Raw genomic sequence first — 23,157 nt, 5'->3', positions numbered from 1 at the left:
AGTGAACTCCCATGGACATTTTCAATCTCAGTAACACTGAAATATCTTTGTAGCAGTCTGTGATTTAGCTCTGAATTATATAAACAGATGCACTTGACCATTTAAATTACAAGTTGCAACCCAGCTGGCTCATGAAGACTTAAATGACCAATTCAGGCCTGTATGATTGTCATCAGCCCTTTCTATACTCCCTTGACTGGCAGAAAAATGTGAAAACTATGGGCTTCTGGCAACTTTAGCTACCCTTATTTATCCATGACACATCAGGGAACAGTGGCTTCTGTTTTCTTGACAACTAAGTCACAGATATTCCCTTCTGATAAACATTTACTCTCGGTAAAAATAGGATGGATATAAAATATGTAAATGTATATGTGTGAGTAAATATGCAATGTCAACATTATATACAAATACATTCACTTTGGTAGGTGAAATATGTTCAGCAAATATATTACTATGAGATTTTTTTTCTGTCCTACTCTGTTGTTTCTCTTGCTGATTTGAATTTGATGTGGAATGAGGCATATCACTGGCATGCTATTGCATGAGGGGTTTGCATTTCTCAGTATAAAATCAAATTAATGCCAAAGGGCTTAACTAGGCAGTTTCTGGTTGGACTGCCACTTATCTAATCCTTGCTTTGTGCTTTAGTTGTGGTGTGTCTCTTGTTTTTCCTTTGACATTGTGTTTTGTTGGGTTTGGCTGCTACATGAATATGCTCTTGGTCTTGGTTTTATAAGTGTGGCCGGTGACATGATTTTCTGTTTCTTATGCCTCCTTCTTTTGCCTTCTCCATGATGGACACCCTTCTTGTTCCTCCTCTTAACTGGATGCACACCCTCCTGTCTGTAGGTAGAAGTAAAGGTAGAGATTGCATTCTTTCTAAGACTTAATTGCTTGTAAAATAATTGTTTGTTGATATACAAACTGTATTTTTATAAATATGGTTCATATTGGAACTTGGTGCCTTTCCTTTTCAAAGTCTCTTTTGCATTGAATTATAGAAGAAAGGTTTATTAAGCTGAATGCTTTGAGGCCTTCTTAACAGGTGTTATTTTCTCCTTGTTCACACTAAGTATGAGCTGTTCAGTGTTAGACTCTCTGTAGTTGGTGATGCTGGGTTGGAAAGTGACTGTCACTTTAGCTGAAGCAGAGCCAGAGGCCATTAAACTGGTATTGCTGACTCTCTTGCACTGGAGTGTTGACACTGCTGGAAATGTTGGCACTGGTGTTGGTGGAAGCAGTATGTGAGCTTGTCCAGTATCCTTCAACAATGGAAGTCATTTGAGCTATCATTTCTCCCCTAAGGTCTGCTTCCCATCCTCTCTTCAGTGAAAAGGTGTTTTATGAAGAGAAAGGGGGCTGCAAAAAGCTGCATAGGAAACAGAAGTGATCAGCACTGCTAAATAGATACATTAATTTTCTTTGCAGCTCGCTATACCACAGGGCATGTAAGGCTGTGATGCGGCTCTAGCTTGCTCTTCAGCAGTTCACACCTATCTTTAGCATGTGGAGGGCAGTCATCCATCCCTAATCAAAACTGTCAAAAAGGCAAAATGCTGCAAAACCTGCTGTGTCTGTAGCTGGAGTGGGGGGAAGGGTGAAGATTAATTGATAAATTATAAGTACTGCTCGAGGTAAATCCATTTCTGTGTCCTATTTTCCAATTAAATAGAGAGATTAAACGATTTTATTATGCTGAAGCTTACTCCTTTTCAACAAATACACTGCTGGAGGATCTAATCTATTGACCAGCATGATTTTAACACATTGGAGGTTATTGGGTGTGTCCATCCCAATAAGGCATTGGGAGTTTTAATGATTAATTGTGCTACTCTGAATTTGGGAGGATATGAGAGCTTGGAGGATTTGTTCATAATAATTTTCCTTTGAGGCACAAGCAGTCACTGCCCAGTAATCACTCCTTCTATAATACCTGAACTCTGAGGAGCACAATGGCATCTTAAACACCTTCTTTTTGTATAATTCTCTTTCTGATGTCCTGCCTTTTGCCATCAAGTTTGTATTGCTGGATTAGCTGTGGTGGGTTGCATCATGTAATCAATAGCATTTTTTCTGCTTTGAGGCTGAAAAAATATTCCAATAATAAATCACATTGCTTTTCTATTCTATCCAAAGCTGGGCAGTAGAGAGTACTCTGAGTACCCTGAGCTTGTTAGCAATAACCAAACATCAGAACTTAGTAATCACATATATATATATACAATAAAAATACAAGAACTTAAAGCTTTAAGCACAGCGTAAAAGTGTTGCTATGTCTCAACACAACTGCCAATACTTGAGTTAGCTGATGTATGGCTTCGTGTGATTTAAGGGTCAGTGTAGATCAGGGTGAGTATTGTATGGCTCGATGTCAGCTCATGTTGCTCCCTTCTGTTCTTGGGTGGCATTTCTGCTGCAGTCCAGACTGTGCGGACCTAAACTGAAAGTGTTTTCTGAAGCAGACCTCCCAGTTGAAACTTATTGGCATGAGTATTATAATATATAGCCCTCAATGAATTCATATGCACTGAAATTCAATTTATTGTGTCACTAAGTGAAAATATTGTTTCACTTCCCAGCTATGTGTAATTTTTAGCTCTAGTTATAGCAAGTGACTTCATCAGAGAACTGTCACTCTGTATGAAAAATGGTATTACCTTCAGCAGGCTCCAGCAGTGTAATTTTGAACCCACACATAGCCTTCAGCTCACAGAGGAGGTGGTAAGAGATGCTTCAGTGATTACACCTGGAAGGTTCCTATTTTTTGGCATTCTTGTAGTTTTTAGTAAAAACTTCCAGCCACTCTGTCTCATGCCATGTGTGTAGCAAAAGGATGATGTCTCTGATTTCATAGAATCTCTTCAAACTGTATAGCAGTTTGTGACCTTGCATCATTGGAAATAAGTCTTTCATTAGTTGCTTGCACTGTAGAAAATAGTCTTCTTCTGCACCTATCCTTTTAAAAAAGTTCAGGAGATTTAAAATTTTTTTTTTTTTAGTAAATTCCTGGAAAGCTGAAGAAGTGTAGGTGTTCTGAGGTAATGGCTGGAGTAGTCAAGATACCAAAAAACAGCTGGGTACCCCTTGCGTTTTAACCTGAACTGAGTATATATGCATTATTTTGTTTGGTTTTATTTGGCATATGAACTGGTTGTGGAGATGAGGTAAATGTGTGATGAGAAGGTGGGTGTTGATTTAGTTTGGCATGGCTTGCTGAATGCATATCTCTTCTGGAGACTTGAAAATTAAGGAACAATTATGTTGATTCTGTTTCCCTAACCTCCCCCACAGGTAGATGATACCAAAGTATATCCTTCTCTAATTTGCTATTGAACTGGAGTTAATATGGAATCATGTTCTTCCATGTAATTTTTTTTTCTTGGCAGAAATTTGTTAAGGAAGTGATAATTTAACTTTTTGATACCATTCACCATTCCATTATATATGTAGTAGTGAGTTTTGTTTTGTGATCACTCTTGGGTTGCATCTGGCTTTCACTGAGGTTTTGCCTCCAGAGGAAGTTGACTGTATTCCTGGTGGGACTCTGCTGTTTCTGATGAATGCAGTCCTAGGTCTTTTTCAAGGATATAGCAAAATTCACATTGAATTTAGTGGGCCAAGATTCACCCAAGGAACTGTGATGTCTCAAATGTCCCCTCAGCCACAAAGAAATGTGGCTGGTTACTTGCTGTGCACAGGATACCTCCATAGTGCCTGTGCAGTCTGCAAACTCTTGCTTCTTCTTGAGGCACCGAGCTCCTTCCCTCCATCAGTAGCTGTGCTGAGGATGAAAAACTGCACAGCTCCACATGCATTTTCAGATGAAACATTTTTTCCTCCATTCTCAGAGAGAAATGGGAGACTACTCACATATTTCATGGGTGGGACATTTTTTAATGCATGTTGTGAAGACCAAAGGCTATTTGCAAATTCCCTGTGTAATTCTCAGCATTGCAAGATCAGATTATCTCCCTTGGTCCCAATTGCCCTTAGCCCAAATAGGTCTTTTAAGTTTTGTCATGTTCAGCATTGCTCTCAGTAAGCACTGTGAGGAGGTTATTTCTTTGAATTGTTCAATAATATTGACCAGAAGATAATGGTACAGAAAAAATGAGACAGCATTTGTGGACTTGGATAGAAGGAAGTAACTGGACCTTACTGATCTGGAAAATAGTTTCAAGTTCTTCACCAGTAATACCATTAAGATTTCAGCACTATATGAATAAGTTCATCTAAGTGGCCAAGAGTTTGTGCAAATGTTGAAGTGAAACATCATAAATAAATATTTTTTCCTCTATAAATATTCAATTTTACAAGGGGAAAAACAACTACACATTCATCTTGCTGGCCTTGGCAGTGGTTTTTAAGCTCTGTTTTGCCCTGTAAAATATCTTAATATTTGAATATTAAATGTGAATATTGTGTGGTTTTGGTTTCTACACTTACAGTCCATTCCTTGATACTTTTAAAAGATGTGTGGTATTTGGGTTATTTTCCTTCTGGAGGGAAAATAATTCTGCATTATTTATAAGGATGGTGACTTTCAGTTTTAACTTTCCTCTTAGTGATTATTTAAAAAAGCAAGCATTTTTTTTTTTATGGTTAGAAAATACTCATTCTATAAAACCTCTTTGATAGACTCAAGATCCCTTGAATATAGATGTCATGGTTCTCATTGTTCTAGAGTATTTTTTTCAAAGACATTTTTGCTGCTGGTTTCATATTTTATTTAGGGAAGAAACATATTTTAATGCAACTCTTATAAGTTTAATTAGAGATGATTGACAGCTGGTTGATTTCAAATGTAAGGCATTGGGGGCCATTTCTTCAAGTCATCCATCCTGTTTCTTTCTGTTCCAGAGGTGATGACATTTTCCAGACTTTGGTGAATGAAGTCACTTACACGCTGAATACCAGCTAACACAAAAGAATAGATGTCATATAAACATTCTGCTTTTTATACCTCTTTGTAAAATATTTATGCAGACAGAAAAATGAGACATTAAATAAGATATTTCTGGTAAATTATTTTTTGTTTGTGCATATGGACATGTTTACAAATAATGTGTATGCGTAAAATATTTAATAGTGTGTTAAGTATTTTCTAGATTGTAGGTAATTTATTTTTTCTTACATGCTTGCTTTCTGCCTTATTTTAAAACCATGTTTTTCCAACATGTGATTAAAGAGCTGATTTGTAAGTGCTTTTTATTTTTGTTAAGAATAATTCCTGAGTTAAAGGCATTGTGGTTGTGCTGTGTGTAAACAGGAGCCAAAACATTAGTGTTTTTTCACTGTATTGTCAGCTTTTGTTTTCGAGGAGGCTTGGGTTTCACTCTGCCCAAAGAGAATATTTAATTGATATCATTGAAAGGTTTTTTTTTTTTTCTTCCTGTGCTTTTTTCATTTGAGGCATTCAGCAGCGTGTAGAGATGTGGGGGTAGCGAAACAGGGCATATGCTTTGTAAAAGGCAGACTAATAGTGCTTTTGATGGACGTCTGATTTTTAAAGTGCTGTATCTTTCATTAAAATTTACATGTAAAGTAAGGGCAAGCACAGTGACATGAAAGCTAATGCAAGTTGCACATCTTGACATAATAACAATCACAAGAAACTGGAGATCCCAGATGGCAGCTTGGCCTTTGCCATCCTTTTAATAAGCTACTAACTGCTAATTATTGAACTCTTATGGGCAAGTTAATTTACTGTTGACTCTTAAAGAGACATTGTGCCTTTTCCTGGCATTTAGGTTTTTTCATTTTAGATTTGAGTGTTTTTTTCCTTGCGGATTGGAGTCCTTCCAATGGACAGTAACAAAGAGGCAAAGAAGCAGAGAGGGAAGTGGAACATGATCAGCAATGTTTTGTTGGGTAACAGCAGAATATAGGGTTGTGAGTTTTTCTAGGCCAGGAGTTTAGAGCAGAAAGTAACACCAGCATATATATTAGATCCAGGATTTACATTTTTTTATTTAAGCAAAGCCCTTAGTGCAGAGTATCATTATTAAAAATAACCAGAATGTCTTTCCCTTAAATAATTGAAGCTTGAGATTCTGAAATAAGATCAACTAGAAATAGAAAACCAAATTACAAGTTCATTTCTGTTGCTAGAGATCATTTGAAAGCAATATTTCAATTCACAATTCTGAAATCTGAAACATCCACCATATTTTTGGAAAAAATACTCATTTTAATGTTATTTACTTTGTAGTCATAATGTAGGAAAGGAGCATTATCTACAAAACATAAAATTTTTAAAATTTTCTTCTTGATCTTTTTCTTCTTCCAGTCAAAAGGGACATTTGGTAATGAGACCAGTCAGGGAGGAGTTTTGATCTAAGAACCTGTTTAGGAACAGCTGCAGTTTAAATGGACTCTAATTCTTGCAGTTGATACTTTTTTATGAATGCATGATTATCTGTGATAACATTTGGGAGGAGTCATGGTGGGTAATCGCTTATTTTGTGGGCTTTATGGTAATGCAGCAAAGTAGTGATAATGCCATCGGGAACTGAAATAGACCTTGTCACACACATCAGACAGCCCTGCAAAAATAGGAAACCTAGTAAAAGAGGGGAGTTTCCTCTTGTAAAGCTCATTGTGGCCTTATGTGGACTAGAGTGATAACATTATAGTATTGAACAGTTTAGAAAATCTGTGCTTTAGAAGCTGGATGTTATGCATTAAGAGTAAGTGCTTAAAACCAGCAGCCTTATCTGCAGTGCTTTACCAGACAGTAAATATTTTGATGAGAGATTAGTAAATAACATGCTATACAAATGACTGTAAAACTGTTACTGTGAAGAAAGTCATGCTTTCTCAAATCATCTGATTGTAACTTGGCCAGGATCCTCTGTGTCAGTTCTGAAGTCATGTCTCATGGCCTGTGTGATTTTAGCCACATCAGTATTCTCGTTTTTGGTTCTGATTTTGGCAATGCACCATTGCTAGCAGCTGATCTTCATGTTTTACCCTCCATCTTTTGTTTATTTGGCCATAGTTACCTCCTTCTCATGCTTTCATTTCCATGTTTGTTTCAAGAACCTTGCTAGTTCTGAGTGCACTTATCCAAGTAGAGATCAATACTGGCTATGAAATAAGGGAAGATAATAATAGAAAATACCACTAGAGAGAGCAATGAATCAGGTGTGAAACCAGCACTCAGAGGTTGTAACATATTTCTTTGTTTTCAAAGCCATTTTGTTTCAAAATTTGTTACAGATGACTTACCCTACAAGTTTCTGTGGTTAAGGTACTGTGGTTCTTAAACAGCTGGTGAAATGAGAAATTTCATTAGATATTAAAGGTGTTTTGCATGTGGGAATGTGTTGTGTACCTACAAGGACAAAATCCCCAAATTCTGTTTTAGCAGGATTTTCTGCAAAATGTTGATCTTGTGCTAGATACACTTTATATACCAAAAAGGCTGATGTAATGGTGTTAAGAGCCATATTCTTTAGTGCACTGCAAGGATTTTATTGTGTTATAACTGATGCTGAAACAGACGAAATGCATTGGTATAAGAGAAATAGTTCAGGGAAGAGTATGCCTCTGGGACTGTTCCAACACTTAACCTGAGGAATTCTGGTTCATTGTCACCAAATGATGTCCTCAGTTCTCCCCTTGTTAAAGAAAAAGGCTGCAAAGCATGAAATAGAAACTGTCCTTTACTGACATTGCTTTGTGTGGAAAGGTTTAAACAGAACTGGTACTTTGAGAATTTGTGTACACAGTTTTCACCATAAAAAGAGTCAGTAGCATTTGCCAAGCAGTACCACACCGTGGTGCCTTAGATATCACTTTCTCTCCTACAGTAGCACAAGAAGAATGTAGGTAATATATGTAGGTAAGTGTTTACGATTTGATTCTGTCAATTGCATGCATTTTAACTGAGCTTTTGTCTCAAATCCCAGTTTGATTGGGGAGCTGCATATGGGTCAGGTTATTTCTAAAGCAAAACAGTTCCTTTTAATTCACCAAATTCTATTCACTGAAAACTCTGCAAAAACATTTCAGTATTTGTTCTGCATACAGCCCTGTGATCATGAGTTGTTAGTGCTGATAACAAAAATGTATAATTTGAATGTTGAAATAATTGTATTTTAAAAGGAGCTGTGGTCTCATTAGGTATGGTGGAATTGTATTAAGCCAGCATTATAAAGCACACACCTTTATTCCCCTAATTATTGGTATATAAATAATGACCAGGTTGCTGATGAATGTGCTGATCGCCAGCTGGGATCCGACAGTTCCAATTGCTTATGTAAACAGTTACTTGCTGTAATCCTTGAAATATTAAAACTTGGCTAGAATAAATATCACTGAAGAACCTTTGTCTTCTACGTGTGTATTCAGCTGCCAGTTCTCTGAGCAGTGGTTAACCTGGTAATGTTGGTAATCAAACTGTGAACAGTTATTTTCCAGCCCTGAGAATGTTGATAAAAGGATCTTGCATAGCTGTTGGCTTGTCCTGCGAGGGGAGAGCACATTGCTGCATCACAGCACAGGGATTACAGGCTCTCACTTAGCTCTGCATTAAAGATGTTACATGCTTTTATAAATCCAAGGGAAGCACCTAGCATCGCTGTGCATTTGTGTTTTCCAGCTCTAGTGATGGGCATACACGTTTCAGGCACCAGTGCCTTGCAGGACTTGCCAACTCCATCATCAAAAAAATACATTTATCTAACAATTTTCAACTACACATATTTGTTTTGGATTGTTTTACTCCACAGACAGTCTCAATGAAGTCTGTAAGCACAGGGAGCAAGCTGCTCTCTATATCTATTTTTATCACTCAGTTTACCAAATTCTTTTCTCCCACAGAATTTGTTCAGTTCCTAAATACCCATTGATTTATCTCTTCTCTGTTGCCAAATTGCTGAAAAGACTCGTAACTTTTGTTATTTGTTTCCTGGAATACTGTCATAAAGAACATTTTCTGGCATTGATCATCTGCAGTTTGAAGAGAATATAAATTTTGTCTCAATACGACAGACCATTTATGCCATACTGTAGAAGAATTTTTTTCCTAAAGTTGGAAAAATCAGAAAGTACAGATCTCTTTAAAAATGACTTGCTATACTTAAGACACTCAATTCTGGTCTTAGTGTTTTGAATTCTCAGTCAATTTTATATTACTAGATAAGATACTAGAGACATCACTAGTAATTTTTCTTTGCTACATTCTTTTGGTTTAATTGTCTTATCCATTGACTTAATCTTTAAAACAGATGTATCAGATGAATTTTAAGAACTCTGTGGACACTTTGCAAGTACTGGGGTTTTTTTGTTTGGTTTTTGGTGGGGTTTTTTTGTTTTTTTTTTTGTTTGTTTGGTTTGGCTTTTTTTTTTTTTGGTTTGGTTTGGCTTGGTTTGGTTTGTTTTTTTTGGTGTGAAGGAAAAGTGGAGAGATGATATCCCTTTTTTTTTTTGTTTTAGTCTCCCAAGGTACTTCTATTTAAATTAGTGTAGTTTTCTTACTGATTTTCTCCTTCAGATATTTGCTATCAATCTGCTGGGTTAAACTTTGTGCTATTCCACCAGGCCAGTTTGGTAAATGTTGATCAGTGCATGAAATCAGTTCTTAAATGGTTGCAAAATTGCCATCCTTCAGACTGTTTTGATCACAAGAGCTTTCAAGTGTCAAAGTCATTTGGCGAACTAGATAGATAAAATGCATGAGCACTAAGCTTTTTCCAGGATAGAATAAATAAATGTGTTTTCTACTGTGTGCTCTGCTTTGGATAGTGATTTGTTAAAAGGGAAAAAAAAAAGAAAGCAATGATACTCAATATTTACAAGAGTGATTTAGTTGTGTAATCTTGTGCTATGCATCCCTGTTTAATAGTGAAATCAGCTACTGTCGAAGTAAATGCCATTAAACTGGTAGTGCTGTGAAGGTCACTGCCTATACAATGTCAAAGCAATTTATAGAGAATAATGATTTTTGTCAGCTTTCCAATGTACCAGCCTCCCTCCTTTTCGTCTCCTTTTCCAAAAATAACTGAAAAGAAATTTGTTTCAGGAATCACTTTCTCTCTGACTCCTCATCTGACTTATTCAGGGGCTTTAAACCTCTTTGTAAGTTTTCCTGTTGATATACTCCATGGACAGACACTGATTCCCTTCTTTCTGGTCTTGAGCTCATTACAGCTCTATTTGATGGGATTTCCGCTTGGCCATTTCTCAGCAGTTCATTTTAAGAGATGCTGAATTAAGACCTCTGCTGGTATGAGTGGTTGCTTTGCTCTCCTCTGCTATTGCCAGCCCTATCTTTCTGCATTTCTCCTGAAAGATACTTCTGTTGTGTGTGCTGTTTGTCAGCAGCAGTGCACATGTAGCGTCTCGACATCCCACCAGCCTCCTGTCTTGCTAAGTGTTTTATAAATGCTTGGAGTACATTTCTAAATAGTGTCATGCTTAATGGAGAGGCCTCAGAAGTGCAAGGTGTGTTCTTTGCTCTGCAGCTGCCTTTCCCTGCAAACTGCTGGGGCCTTTGTGCCTCTGTGGCAGTGGAGTGGGGACAAAAGCCCTTCACCACTGCACAAGGAGGCTGCTGCATTGATGCTTACAGGGTGTCCTGAAAACAATTCACAGTAAGTACAAAACATTATCATTCAGCTTCCCATCCGTCCAGTAAGAAGGTTAATTATTTGTTTTCCCCATTTTACAGTTGAATAAGCAGAAGCACAGAGAGATGGAGAGGGCTAAAAGAGAACAGGCAATAAATGCCAGAGTTCTCTTGTCCATTCCCGTTTCTGTAAGCACCAATGCAATCTGTCTTATAAACCACCAAATAACTTGCTTGTTCTACCAAGGACTCTCCCAATTAGATTCCACTTGCCAAAGCAATTCTCTAAGAAGATTAAAACTGTATTTATCTATTGATAAACATGTACATGACTGTAGAAATTGCATTAATATTTTACAAAGGGAGCGATAGATATTCTCTGTGGCAAAAATCTACAAAATGAAAAAACCTATAATGCAGAGATGCCCTAAGTGTACTGTGTAAGGATATTGCTGGGAAAGTACATAAGTGCACAGAGATAATGTGGGTTTCTCCTTGAAGACATGAATTTTAAGGGTAAGTGGAAAATAAGAAGGCTATATAAATAGTCTAGGAGAGGTAAAGATTTTGGTTATGAGGAAGAAGAATGAATGTACAGCACTGGCAGTAGAAAGGGGGCAATGAAATGTATGGAAAGGGAAGCAGAGGGAAGGGTATTAGAAACATATATACTCTTGTCTGGGACTGTCTTGGACAAAGTGGTAGGAGAGGAGGTCTTCTGGACAAAATCAGGTGTGAAGATATCCCTATGCTTTTTTCCCCCCCAGATAATAGGTAGCTAAGTATTACCATAGATAACTTATTTTGGTCTTTGATTTTTGTAGCATCTCATCCCACCGCATACAGGAAAAGACTAAAGTCTTTATTTACTGACATGGCTTTTCATGGCCTTCTCCTCCAGGCCTATTAGTGGACCTTTTATCTGTTGCGAAAGAGGCCATTTCAGCAGGGTGTCTGGAATGGATGGGTATGTGCATGGTTAATTCAGACCTTGTGATTTCCTTTAGTCTGCTATGTCTGGTTCTTTGTGTCTTTTTATGCAAGTCTATGATTAGTATTGAGTTCTTCACAGAATGCTGGCAATTATCTCACAGGTGGAAGGATTAAGAGTGAGCAGCAAGAATTACACTGGGATTAAATAAGACTGCCTTTGGAGTGTGTTTGTGGATGTGGTGTGGTTTTTTTTTTTTCCTCTAAGCAAAGAGAAAGAAGAGTGAAGCCAGCTCAGCCTTCAGGTCTCTCTAGGGAGGAAAGTAATACCCTTGAATATGGAAAAGTAGCATCTCAGCTTGGGAGGAGATCATACTGAGAAAAGAAAGGTAATGTTCAGGCACAAGCTTGAGAGTCCTCACTTCAGTTCTTGGTTGCTCTGATTTTGCTTCAGGCTGTTCTGATTGCCCACAGTGAGCCTCAGCTTGTCTGTGTGTGAGACAGAAGCAGTGATAACTTTCCTGTTTTATGTTTCATGAAACTAAATTAATTATTCTGTAAGTATGGTAGGTTTTTGGATAGTAAGTACAAAAGAAAAGGATAGAGTGTACATCTCATGCCTCATGCTGTGGTTACACATCAAGCAGTGATGTTAGATGTAATTAGTGGTGGGTTATTTCTGTCCCTCTGTTATCTTTTCTTTTGTGTAATCAGTGAGGTAGACACAATGCTGCTAGAAACCCTGGGCTCAGCCCCCTTTTGGGATGAGAAGAGGAACTTCCTTATGGCACTTGCAGGCCATGTATCCCAGACTCTGGAGGGGCAGCACAGTTCATAGGCAGGACCGTACTGTACCTTATCTGTAAACTGGCTTGGAGAACAGCTTGTGCTTGTACAGCCCCTGGCAGGTGTTGCTGCTGGTGAGAGACTGGACTTTGGGCTGTAGCCCTGGGCAAAGAGTTTAGTTCACCTTTAGCCCTATTCTTCACCTTTCCTCACTCTGGCACTTCATGTGTTGGCAGTGCAGCACTGCCTGAGACCATGAGATAAATTGTATTTTGGTGCAAACAGTGCTGGAAAACATGAGAGGAGTGATAAGAATGGGGCAGAAGCTCCGTCAGGTACTCTGCTGAGTCTGTGCCTGATGGGAATGATGGCACACAGGGTCCAGGTTAACCTCAGTATTCCTGGAGAGGCTCTGGTATTTTTCAGTAAGGTAAAAGTATAGCAGCCCTGCTTTCAAGTGAAATTGAGCTTTTACCTGAAGGGCAGTTTATTTTTCATCAAGCATTGACTACTTTGAGTAGGAAGGGACCTTTAAAAGTCATATAAGTGAGGATTTAGTCCAAGCCCCTACAATGAACAAGGACATCTTCAACTAGGTCAGCTCAGAGCTCCATCCAAGGTGACTTTGAATGTGTCCAGGGATGGGGCATGTACCACTTCTCTGGGCAACCTGGGACAGTGTTTCACCACATCCATTGTAAAAAATGTCTTCCTCATACCTAATCTGTCCTCCTTTAATTTTAAAGCATTAGTCCTTGTCCTTTCACTACAGACCCTACTAAAAAGTCTGTCCCCAAGACTAATTGTAGCTCATACTAGTCAAAGGGACAGACTGAAAGGATGCTCTGTTCCTACATATAGTAGCTGAAGCCAGACACAGGCAAGTCACCTTTTGGAGTGCTGGTTTCTCATCTTGGGGATTTTTCCTTCCTCTGAATATGCTGCCTGCTCTGCAATGCACAGCTTTCAGCTTCTGGGAGTCACTGCTGGCTGCTCCCTAGGCGGTAGCCATGGCAAAAATGTCTGACAGGCACACAAAATATTTTTCCTTAGTGTGGAAACCTCCTCAGGGAAGATACTTTTCCTTGTCCTGCCCTTGCTACTGCTTTCACTTTGTGTTTTCCCCCTGTATGTGCTGTCTCAGTTCACTCAAGCCTTTCAGCCCTGTCCTTAGAGGGGAATGTGAACAGAATGGGGACTATGACTGTATGGTCTACCCTCCACATCACACTTACCAAGAAAGGAACAATTAAAGTTTGTTGTCACTGCTTTTGTGATAAGTGTTAGGCACATCCTGACTGTACTCATTTTACTCTAAGTTGGAAGGATTTTTCACTTCTGTTACTTAAGAATCAGGCATCAGTAAGATTAGGTGTGAGTGGAGACGGGGAAATTGTGCCCTGTTGTGTCAAGACAAAGAATTTGGATGGAGGTACTCCATGGGCATTACTGCATGCTTTTTTCAAGCTCTCTGGTATTCATTCCTTAACTCTTCATGAAATTCAATTAACACTAATTGTATAATGCAGACTTGTTGGCTTCAACTGGGGTGGGTACCTTGAGGACCAGAAAAATCCTAGAGCTTTGGCCATGTACAATATGAATTCGCAAAAGTTAGGAATAGCAGATTTCAATTTCAATTCCACTATCCTGATAGTACTGTTTCATAATGGTTCCCTAGGTCTCTATTCTCTCCCCATCTGGTGATCATTATTTCTGTCGTATTTTTTTAATTCTGATTTTATTCTTAGTATGTCAGCTTGTTTTACTTTCTTTGTAGTGATTCATAGCTATGATTTGAAAATCTATTTTGTTCCAGATAAATTTTTATCAGTATAACCCTCGGTATCTTTCCATCCCAAGTATCTGTGCCAAACACATTTTTAAGTGTCTCCTTATGTTACTCTGCATGAGCAACTAGATATGGAGCTGGACAGCTCTTTTGTCTTGCCTCACAGCTCAACAACACCAACCTTAATTTTTACTTGCTTTAGCTTCCATGCCCTATAATGCAGTTCTGGGACCCTCTGGCACTCTGATTTAGGGCATTGATGTCATCCTACTGCTGGAACTCAGGTTAGTGTACATCAGTCTGGACCTTCAGCAAGTAGAGTTTGGTGGGACAGCAGAGCTGGAAACAAAACACGCTGGTAGAGCTGTGAACTGGAGGTACTGTGTAGTTACTCAGAGCTCTGAGTATTCCCCACTGAACAGAGGAAGACAGTGAAAAAAAGATTATCTTGTTTTCCACTGAGACAGGATTAACTTCTACTATAGAGCCCATTACTGAATCCACTCATAAAGAAGCTTGATTGTAGGTCTCCAGTCTTCCCAGGGCCTAAGCTAAAGAAAGCAGCAGACAGTCCTGCCAGCTGACAGAGCTCTCTCCTAGTGTTGTTACTAATGTCACTGCTGGAAATGTTTAGAAATATTAATATGAATTTTCAGCAAAAGGGCCTGGAGGCAGTTGTCACAGTGGCACAGGGAGGGCGAGAGTCTTCTTTTTCATTCTGGGTCATGCTGGATACCCCTTGCTGTCCAGTGCTGGCATGGTGGGCTGCTCAGGACAGGAAAGTGTCACTTCTTCTTGTTCAATCACAAGGCTCTGGGGGTTCATATTCCCTGCTTTCTAACCCTTCTCCCCCACCTTGCTGGCATTACTTCAAATAGAAAGCTTTAATTAAACCTTTCCTATCATAGTTTCTGGCGTGTAAGACCCTGAAGTCCACAAGATATGTTTGTGCTGTATAGAATGATAATGAAATATGTGAAAATTAGCCAAGCCCACCCAGTGAGATCATCAGTCTTGTTCTGTGAGGCTGTCAGACCTTTCTGGATTTGTCTAACAGTCCTGTTGAATTGTGTGTATATCTCAACTAAATTATCAATTATATAACCATCATAACATAGCTTCTAGTCCTTGCCTGCTTTTGTTACTTCTGGTCCTGTGTATTATTCTTAGGAGAAGCAGCAGCTATGGCAGCTTTTCAACAGTTAGGCACTGTGTATAGCTGGATTCTAGTCCTTCCCAAAACACTACCATGAATTAGCTCTCAAACTGTCTCTTAAAAGCCTTATGAGCCCCTATTAAAATAATGAAAGGGATATTAAGAATAACAATTCTGTAACTATACAGAGTAACAGAACCATGGGCAATCATCATCAGCATTTAATAAACAAAACTCTTATAAGACATTTGATTACTTTTGGATGGAGTTACAAAATTAATGGATGAAAGGAAGACAGGGGTTGTGATATATCTAGACATCAATATGTTATTTAACATAAAGCCCTATATAATTTTTCTTGAATGAAACACTTAAAATTTGGCTGTAATGTGAAGAGTTTTTAAAAATAAATTAGCAACACAAAAATGCAACAGCGTGAGCTGGGAGAGCTAGACAAATTGGATGTTACTGTCATTTCTGTCTAGCACTTTTCTCAGTGATCCTAAAGAGGGGAAGAAATGACATATTAATGAACTGTGTAACTGACTAGAAAGAAAACAGCATAAATGTCATCTAAGTGCCATGACATCCTTCATAAAGCAGTAGGTAGATAATTCATCTGTAAAGAGATTTGATAAGTTGCACCTAGACTAGACTGTTAAGGGCCTTAAATACTGTAAGGTGCATATATGTCAAACAATTTGTAAGAATTCTGAAATGGCTTGATGATTAAGATGGCTTGAGTATGAGGGAACAGTGAAAGACCTGGAGTGTATAGCTAAACTTCCTGCTGAGAAAGTCACAACATAAGAAATGAAAGCCATCTCCAAACATAAATGCACAGAAGAAAAAAATAATTATCCTGGTGTTGACTCAGAGGATTACTTGGAAGGGATGCCAGTCAGTTGTGCAAACATGTTCTAGGTCGAGAGGGAACATCTTAACAATGAGAACTATAACATTAGCTTATGGAATCCTTTACCAAGTGAAAAGATGGGTGTCCCTAAGTTTTGAGACTTCTATTGAAAATAAACCAAATGAAGTTCCTACTCTTTGAAGCCAGTCTCTTCCACACCTAGTGGGCATGAGGTGGCAGCTTAGAAGAGATTAACAAAGTATTTTCCCTTCTTAAAATCTCAAATGTACCATAATCCAACACAGGGAAGACATGAAGCTGTTGGACTCAGTCCAGAGGAGGGCCACAAAGATGATCAGAGGGTTGAAGCACCTCTCCTCTTAAGAAAGGCTGAGAGAGCTGTGGTTGGAGAAGAGCAGGCTCTGGTGACTCCTTATAGAGGCCGTCCAGTATCTGAAAGGGGCCTACAAGAAAGCTGGGGAAGATCATTTTACAAAGGCTAGGGTAATGGTTTTAAACTGAATGAATGTAGATTTAGGTTAGATGTTAGAAATTAGATCAGAATTAGAAATTCTTGATTGAGTGAGTGGTGAAACACTGGAACATGTTGCCCAGGGAAGCAGTGGATGCCCCTGTCCCAAGGCCAGGTTGGATGGGGCTTTGAGCAACCTGGTGTAATGGGAGGTGTCTGCCCATGGCTTGGGGGTTGGAACTGGATGATCTTTAATGTCCTTTTCAACCCCAACCATTCTGTGGTTCCATGATAATATAGATATATAGATCTCCTTTGTCTTTCAGAGGGTCTTTGCTGCTGAAATCCTGTGTGCATTGCTCTAGTTGATGACTGTATCTTTGAGGGAGAAATAATCTGTTGTATCAGCTATCAATATAAAAATAGTCCACCAAATGCAAACAAAATGTTTTCATACAGGAAATTGGATGGTTTGCTGTAACTACATCAGTGTTGTTTCACTACCAGGTCTTTTTTTCTTTATCCATGGGTTAATGTTGTTCTTCAGTCTCTTCATCTCTTCTAGCTTAATTACCCTCTCCAGACTAAAGGCTGCTGCTGCCTTTTGGCTTCATTACCAGTTTTCATTTTCATTAGGAACCTTGCACTAATGGACTGTTATAAAACACAGTCATCACTGGCAGGTGTTGCCAAATGACTCTCAGCATGATGGCATTTCTGTGCAATGGAGCAAATAGTCTGGACATTGGATTTGTGGAGCATCCAAGGGCTTGGGTTAGAAGGCAAAGAGAGAAAAGTTTAGCTGATCAGTATGAAGAACCTCTCAAATGTTCTCATGAACAATGATGGAAAAAGAACCCTATGAACAGTGGTCTTGTTCTGACACCTCCGGTATTGCCAACATCTGCTCAGGTGGCAAATATCACAGAACAGCTTTCTTAACAGCTCTGTAGTAGTGCTGGAGCCCATATCACAAAATAGTAATCCTTACAGCCTTCCAGTTTAGAAAGAAAGGAAAATCTGAATACCACCTAATTGGTTGAGTGAAATCATATATCAAAATAAGCTTTGTGGCTTTTCTTATCCAACATTAGTAATGGGAATGCATACTAATGCTGCAGAGATATCAGTCACAGTTGCCTTTGTGTGCCCTCTGAACCATTTAGTGATGTTGGAACAAATGCTCATCAGGAGAGAGCAAGTACTTCCTGTATTGTCCTTCAGGGAGCTGACTGTCCCAGTCAAAATAACTAGAGGAATGTCTCAGAAGAAATACTGTTGGATTTTGATTCTTAAGAGGGGAATGAACGTTTCAGCACTGAGGAAGTGTAATAAAGAGTCATTCTGTGTTTATCTAAAGTCCCTTAACTTCTGCTGCTGCTGCCTTCTGAAAGAACATAAAAGTTCCCCAAGGTCTATATCAAAGCAGGTACCAAGCAGGGGGACATGATAGCTCCACTTGCAGATAAGCAAATGGTCTGCTTTGGATGTTCTTTTCTGGCTTTTTTGGGGTTTAATTGTGCTTTCATAAGGAAGGGAGAGAACACTTGAGCTGAGTGGCTGCAGGATATGCATTTTGACTTAGTTTAAGAAGGTTTCCTTTCATCTAATTCTTGCTCTTTTAGCAGTCCTTGAAAGGCTTCTCACAGGCCAGTGCAATCAGCATGCAGCTGTTAGAAGAAGAGAGTAGTGTCCATATTGACATCGCAATACATCACCAAATCCAGTAGTTCTTATCAAGCAGAACTGGTAATGATTGTCTGGCCAACGGGATTCTTCTTACTGATTACTATGGCACATCATTCTCTCTTTCAAGGCCTAAGCTCAGAGAAGACCTTTCAGAAAAAGGGAAAATGTGCTTCACTGGGGAATCTGAATCATGTGGTGTAGAGGAAGAACCTCTGGAGTGTTCAATGAAGCTAGCAGTAGAAGATGACTTTAGGAGGGCAGAGGCTTTGCAGCACAACATAGTTGTAGGAAAATATTGGCAGGAGTAAGCAAAGAGCCAGATCATAGTTGATGGACTTTTTCCCAGGGACCCCGATAGCATTGTGGACTATGTGCTTCAACTCAGAAGATTATGAAACTGCATGTTAAAACCTGGGAATGCGGGGAAACAAGAGTTCCCCAGCTAAGGCAAGGCAGGGAACTTTTTTTTTTCTAGTCCGGCCTATATGCTTTAAATTTTCTGCATCTTAAAAATATAACTGAATTATATCTGTTTGTAAAGCACTTGTGGTCCTGCTCATTGCATACATGAGCCTTGGCTTATCTACCTTTGAGCTCTGATCACATCAGAGTCCCAAAACAACTTGAAGGAGATTTTTGGAGTGAGTACAGTGTGCTCATGCTGGCATCTTATCACCTGAGTGCCATCCTTACAGGTGAGAATATTTGATCACAGGTCCTGCTGGTCTTCTGTGATTCTTTCTGCATCACTGAATAATGCCAGAATCTTTTTGGTCATCTGAGCTCCCCTTTGGACATACAGCCGTTGCACTTTGTTTCAACTTTTAACCCAGTCTGGCATTATCTCTGTTTCATAATTTTATAGACTGAAGTACCTGCAGCCAAAAGTTCATTTTCCATCTTCTGTTTAAGCATGTATCGTATGAAATTTCAATGTTTTAGAATAAGGGGAAACTGTTTCTGATGAGAAGCAAGGATAATGTAAATAGGTATAAATCTCTCTCGCCCTTCCACCTGTAATTCTGTCTTGGTCACATTGCAGAGCTTTGTCAGTACATGCTTAACTGTGACCCTTTGTTTCTTCTGTGTCTTTTCCTTGCACTTGCATAGATGTTGTGTATGTCTGGAGGATTCCACTTGTAAGTGATCAAAGTTAAACGTGTGCAGAAACAGGAGCTCAAATCACTTTAAAGTGGATTAGGCTAAATAATGAGAATACATTGCTGGAAAATAATCCACCAGGCAGTTTGTGGCGGAACATAAGTTGCAGTAACCTGATAAGACACAGAGGAAGGTGTTAAAGAGCATTCTAGTGGTGTATATTATTTATTAGCACTATTACTTTTGTGGTTTTTTTGGTTTTGGTTTTTTTGTTTTGTTTTTCTATTAGGTGTCTTAGTAGTAGGACGAATTTTGTGCTTGGAAGTTTCTCAGTACTGATGAGTCCTTTTTCCTGATCATAGCTTTGCTATTATGTATTGAAACAGTAGAAAAGTGAGAGGCCAGTACACCTTACTCTCTCACTGCCACTCCCCTCTGTGAGTCAGTTTTCTTTGCCGTTATTGAGTTGTGTTCCCATAATCACTGTGTGGGTTATGGAATGATTAGTGTCATGTCTTCCAAGGGGAGGAGGAAGAAGATCCCTTAGGGATCCGTAGGGAATAAACCCCAGGTATTCTTGACTGTTTTGGGGCATTAATACCATAGGTACCCTAAACGTGAAATTTAACTGTTCATCAAGAATGGAGCAGAGTTTGGTCTGGTTTAAAAAAGCCCTTTGATGGGCAGAGCCATTTTCTTCCCTCCAGAAGGTGATTTACTTGTTATTGCAGGCATGTGACTCAGGCCTTTCCTTCTGAAGGGATAAATCATTCCTAGCAGAGTAAATGTCACACAGAGATGTATCAGTGACTCTAGAAAAAGTTGCCCTTTAACAGCTTCCTGGTAACATTTCCCTTGCAGTGCTTGGGTAAATGCAATGACAAAATAAAGAGAGCATCTATTCCATACTTCTGCCCCTCTTCATCACAGCCTGTCAGTCCCACCTTAGAGCCATTGCATCTTAAAGGGAGAGTAGATAATGCCAAGCCAAAAGGAGATGGGGCAGCATATCAATCTCAGCCTGACTGGGACCTCACTGTGTAAGCACGGAGGCCACGCTCTGTTGTGGAGTACATCAAGACAACTTTCTTGGAGTTCAGGGGACTAATACTAACTAATGTCAAAGCAGAATCATCTTGACAGAGGGATGGAGTAGTGAGCAGGGCGTGCAGGGATGGTAGGAAGATCACAAGGTGGAAGGCCTCGAGTACTTATGTTTAAGTTTATGGTTGTGAGCCTGCAGAGAAATTACATCTCAACATTCTTGCACGTACCATCCTCATCACTGTAATAATGTCTGGTTATTTTATGGTAGTGGACTTACGTGGAAGGATATGGCAAGATTCAGGAATTGTAAATGGAATTGACACACTTTCTCATGCAGGGCATCACTATGAATATTGGTACCCTGGCTGGCAATGACTAATTACTCTTTCCTTCTGACGGTAAAATGAAATGGTGGATTTTCATTCTGCTGTGAACAGGTAGGGATAGAGGCTCTCTTTACAAGGCCTTGACTTCTTCCCTGTGGCTACTTCAGAGAGGCTCAGACACTGCATGGGTTACTGTTTCCTCATATACTTTTTTTAGGTCTCTGAAAAGGCAAAAGTAGGCCTATTAAATGCAGACACGTTCCAGCTTGAGGAACCCACATCAGTTCTGTCTCTGGAAATCCCCCAAAACAAGCAGCCAAAGATGTATCATTAATGATATGAGCACCTGTAGAGGAGTTGTGCAAACGTGTGAACAGCTACTATGGTGACCAGCATTGCTGCAGAACTCCAGAGCTGATCTGTACACAGGCCTTGGTATGTTTTTCAAGGTGCAGAACAAAACTGGGTCACATGAAACTTCAGAGACATGCAAATATGTTAAGACCAACTAGAGTGGAGCTGTTAGGGTAGTAACATGCTTAATAAGGTTGATCATCAGTGGGATTTTTCAGGGAGAAGGGAGAAAGGAGGAATGTTCAGAGAACTGAGAAAATGCTGCTAAATTACTATCCAGAGAAGAGACACTTTCTTGAATTATTCTCTGGACAAAAAAAGGCTTCCCATGAATGTCAGTGCTCCCACACAGCTCTTTAGGTAACAGAAGTTTTCTAAGAAAATAAAACTAGTGATAGGAATTCATTGTATGACGTGGAACATATTTCTAGTTGTAATATCCGATTCCTTTCCTAACAGCACATGGAGTTCACTGCTAAAATGTTGCAGGCATAGCAACAGGGAAAATAGTTCGAATCCAGAGATGTTTTGGCAGGTTGAATGCCCCAAAGTTCCCCAATTTGGGGGCAAGGCAGACCCTACAAGAAATGGAAGAGTAGACCTGGACACTCTCCCTACACAGTGTTCTCTCCTTGGATCTAAATGGTTACTTTTGGATTTGTGCAGTTCTAGTAATTTCAGCTGAATGACTTCTAGAATTGACTATTGCATCCTCTATTTTCAGAATTCCTCAAAGTTATGGTACTGGTGAGTAGCAGCAGAAGTCAGTGAAAGAGGAGGGAGCAATTTTTCTTGGGAACCTTGAGTAATAGCCCTTTGATAGGTAGTGTTATTGCTGCAGTAAATTCCCAAGGTTCAAAATTTCTCTCATCTTTCACACCCTTCATGATGTCCCAGCTGAATTAGTGAGGCCTGTATCTTTTTGTTTCCTCTGCTGATACAGCTTAGATAACTCCCTTCTTCTCTTCCTCTGGTCCTAGAACTGCTGGAACATGAGCATCTCCCTAACCAACTCCTGTTCTTGGAACAGCCTTAAGTGTTACAATTTCCTATTTCCTTTCATCCCTCTTTAACTCTAGCTGTTGAATTTTAGTTCTCAAAACTTTTCTTCAAAGTAGAGATGGTACGAGGGAGAGGACTGATAAAAATCTTAGACACCGTCTCCTATACTTGCCCTCTTTGGTAAGGATCCAGGAAAAAGCTGTCCTGTTTACTGGATACTAAACTAAATCTGTGAAGAGAAATGGTAATCATAGGAGTTAAGGATCTGTGAAAGAACCTCATCCATCTCCCTGGCAGTGTAGTACTGCTTTGTATGGTGAAAATAAGAGTGTCTTTTTAATACCCTTTCTGCTGGTGTAGGTATTATGTGAAGAAGAAACGTTTCTGTGTCTGTGCACAGGCACACATGTGCGCATGTGTGTGGGCAGCTGGCTCATTTGCTGCTTAAGTATTCATTGGCAATTGCTGTCATTATTCCTCGTTTTATTGGCTTTTGCCAAGTAATTCCACTTTTAGTAGGGGCAGCAGAGTTTATGGAAGTGATATTTCTCACAGTGGCAGAGACAAAATATCAGCCTAATAACAGACTCTGGTAATCTAAGTCTCAAAGGGGAAGCAATCTTCTTTTGAAGAAGTTCTGCTTGGGAATGTTAAGTCTCCTGTTGGAGAAGCAGACTGTGGAATGCTCTCTAGGAAGATAAATGATTTGTCTCAAGCGATGGGGTTGGAGAGGGGTGAGTTCTAATTTCAGTTACTATTTTCCTTGCTATTTAGTAACTCAAACTCTCTCATACCTAGGGCCTTATCCTAAGAGGACTTCAGCACCCACTTCTATACTAATGTCCCAGGGAGCTTGAGTTTGAGATGTTTGCTCTCCTGCTGAATGAAAACCCTGCAAACAAATGCTTTCCAAACAGGCTTTCTCTTGTGGAAGGGAGAGGTAGGGAAAGGAAACAGAATTTTTTTTCTTGCTAGTCATTTCTGTTTTTGTTAACTCCAAAAAGTTTTTTTCCTAAGATGAAGAAAATCTCCTCACTTTGGCTTCATGCAGAGGAGGGTCTCCTGAAGTG

The 23,157-nt window shown here is 39.4% G+C and overlaps 1 protein-coding gene across 11 annotated transcripts in view; it reads left to right on the top strand.

The window, feature by feature from the left end:
* NRXN3 (neurexin 3) overlaps positions 1 to 23,157 on the top strand; it is a 942,831-nt gene that overhangs the window by 87,420 nt on the left and 832,254 nt on the right. The window contains exon 5 of one of the 11 annotated variants that reach the window (XM_071745867.1): positions 853 to 864. The exons of the other annotated variants lie outside the window; for them this stretch is intronic. Coding sequence (XP_071601968.1) covers positions 853 to 864 — 12 coding nt within the window. The remainder of the gene's footprint in view (positions 1 to 852; positions 865 to 23,157) is intronic. 11 annotated transcript variants of the gene reach the window in all.

This window comes from Heliangelus exortis, chromosome 5 (assembly GCF_036169615.1).
Source record: "Heliangelus exortis chromosome 5, bHelExo1.hap1, whole genome shotgun sequence".
Classification (NCBI taxonomy): Eukaryota; Metazoa; Chordata; class Aves; order Apodiformes; family Trochilidae; genus Heliangelus; species Heliangelus exortis.
Note: the sequence above shows the minus strand (reverse complement) of the source record. Positions and strands in the feature narration are given on the sequence as shown.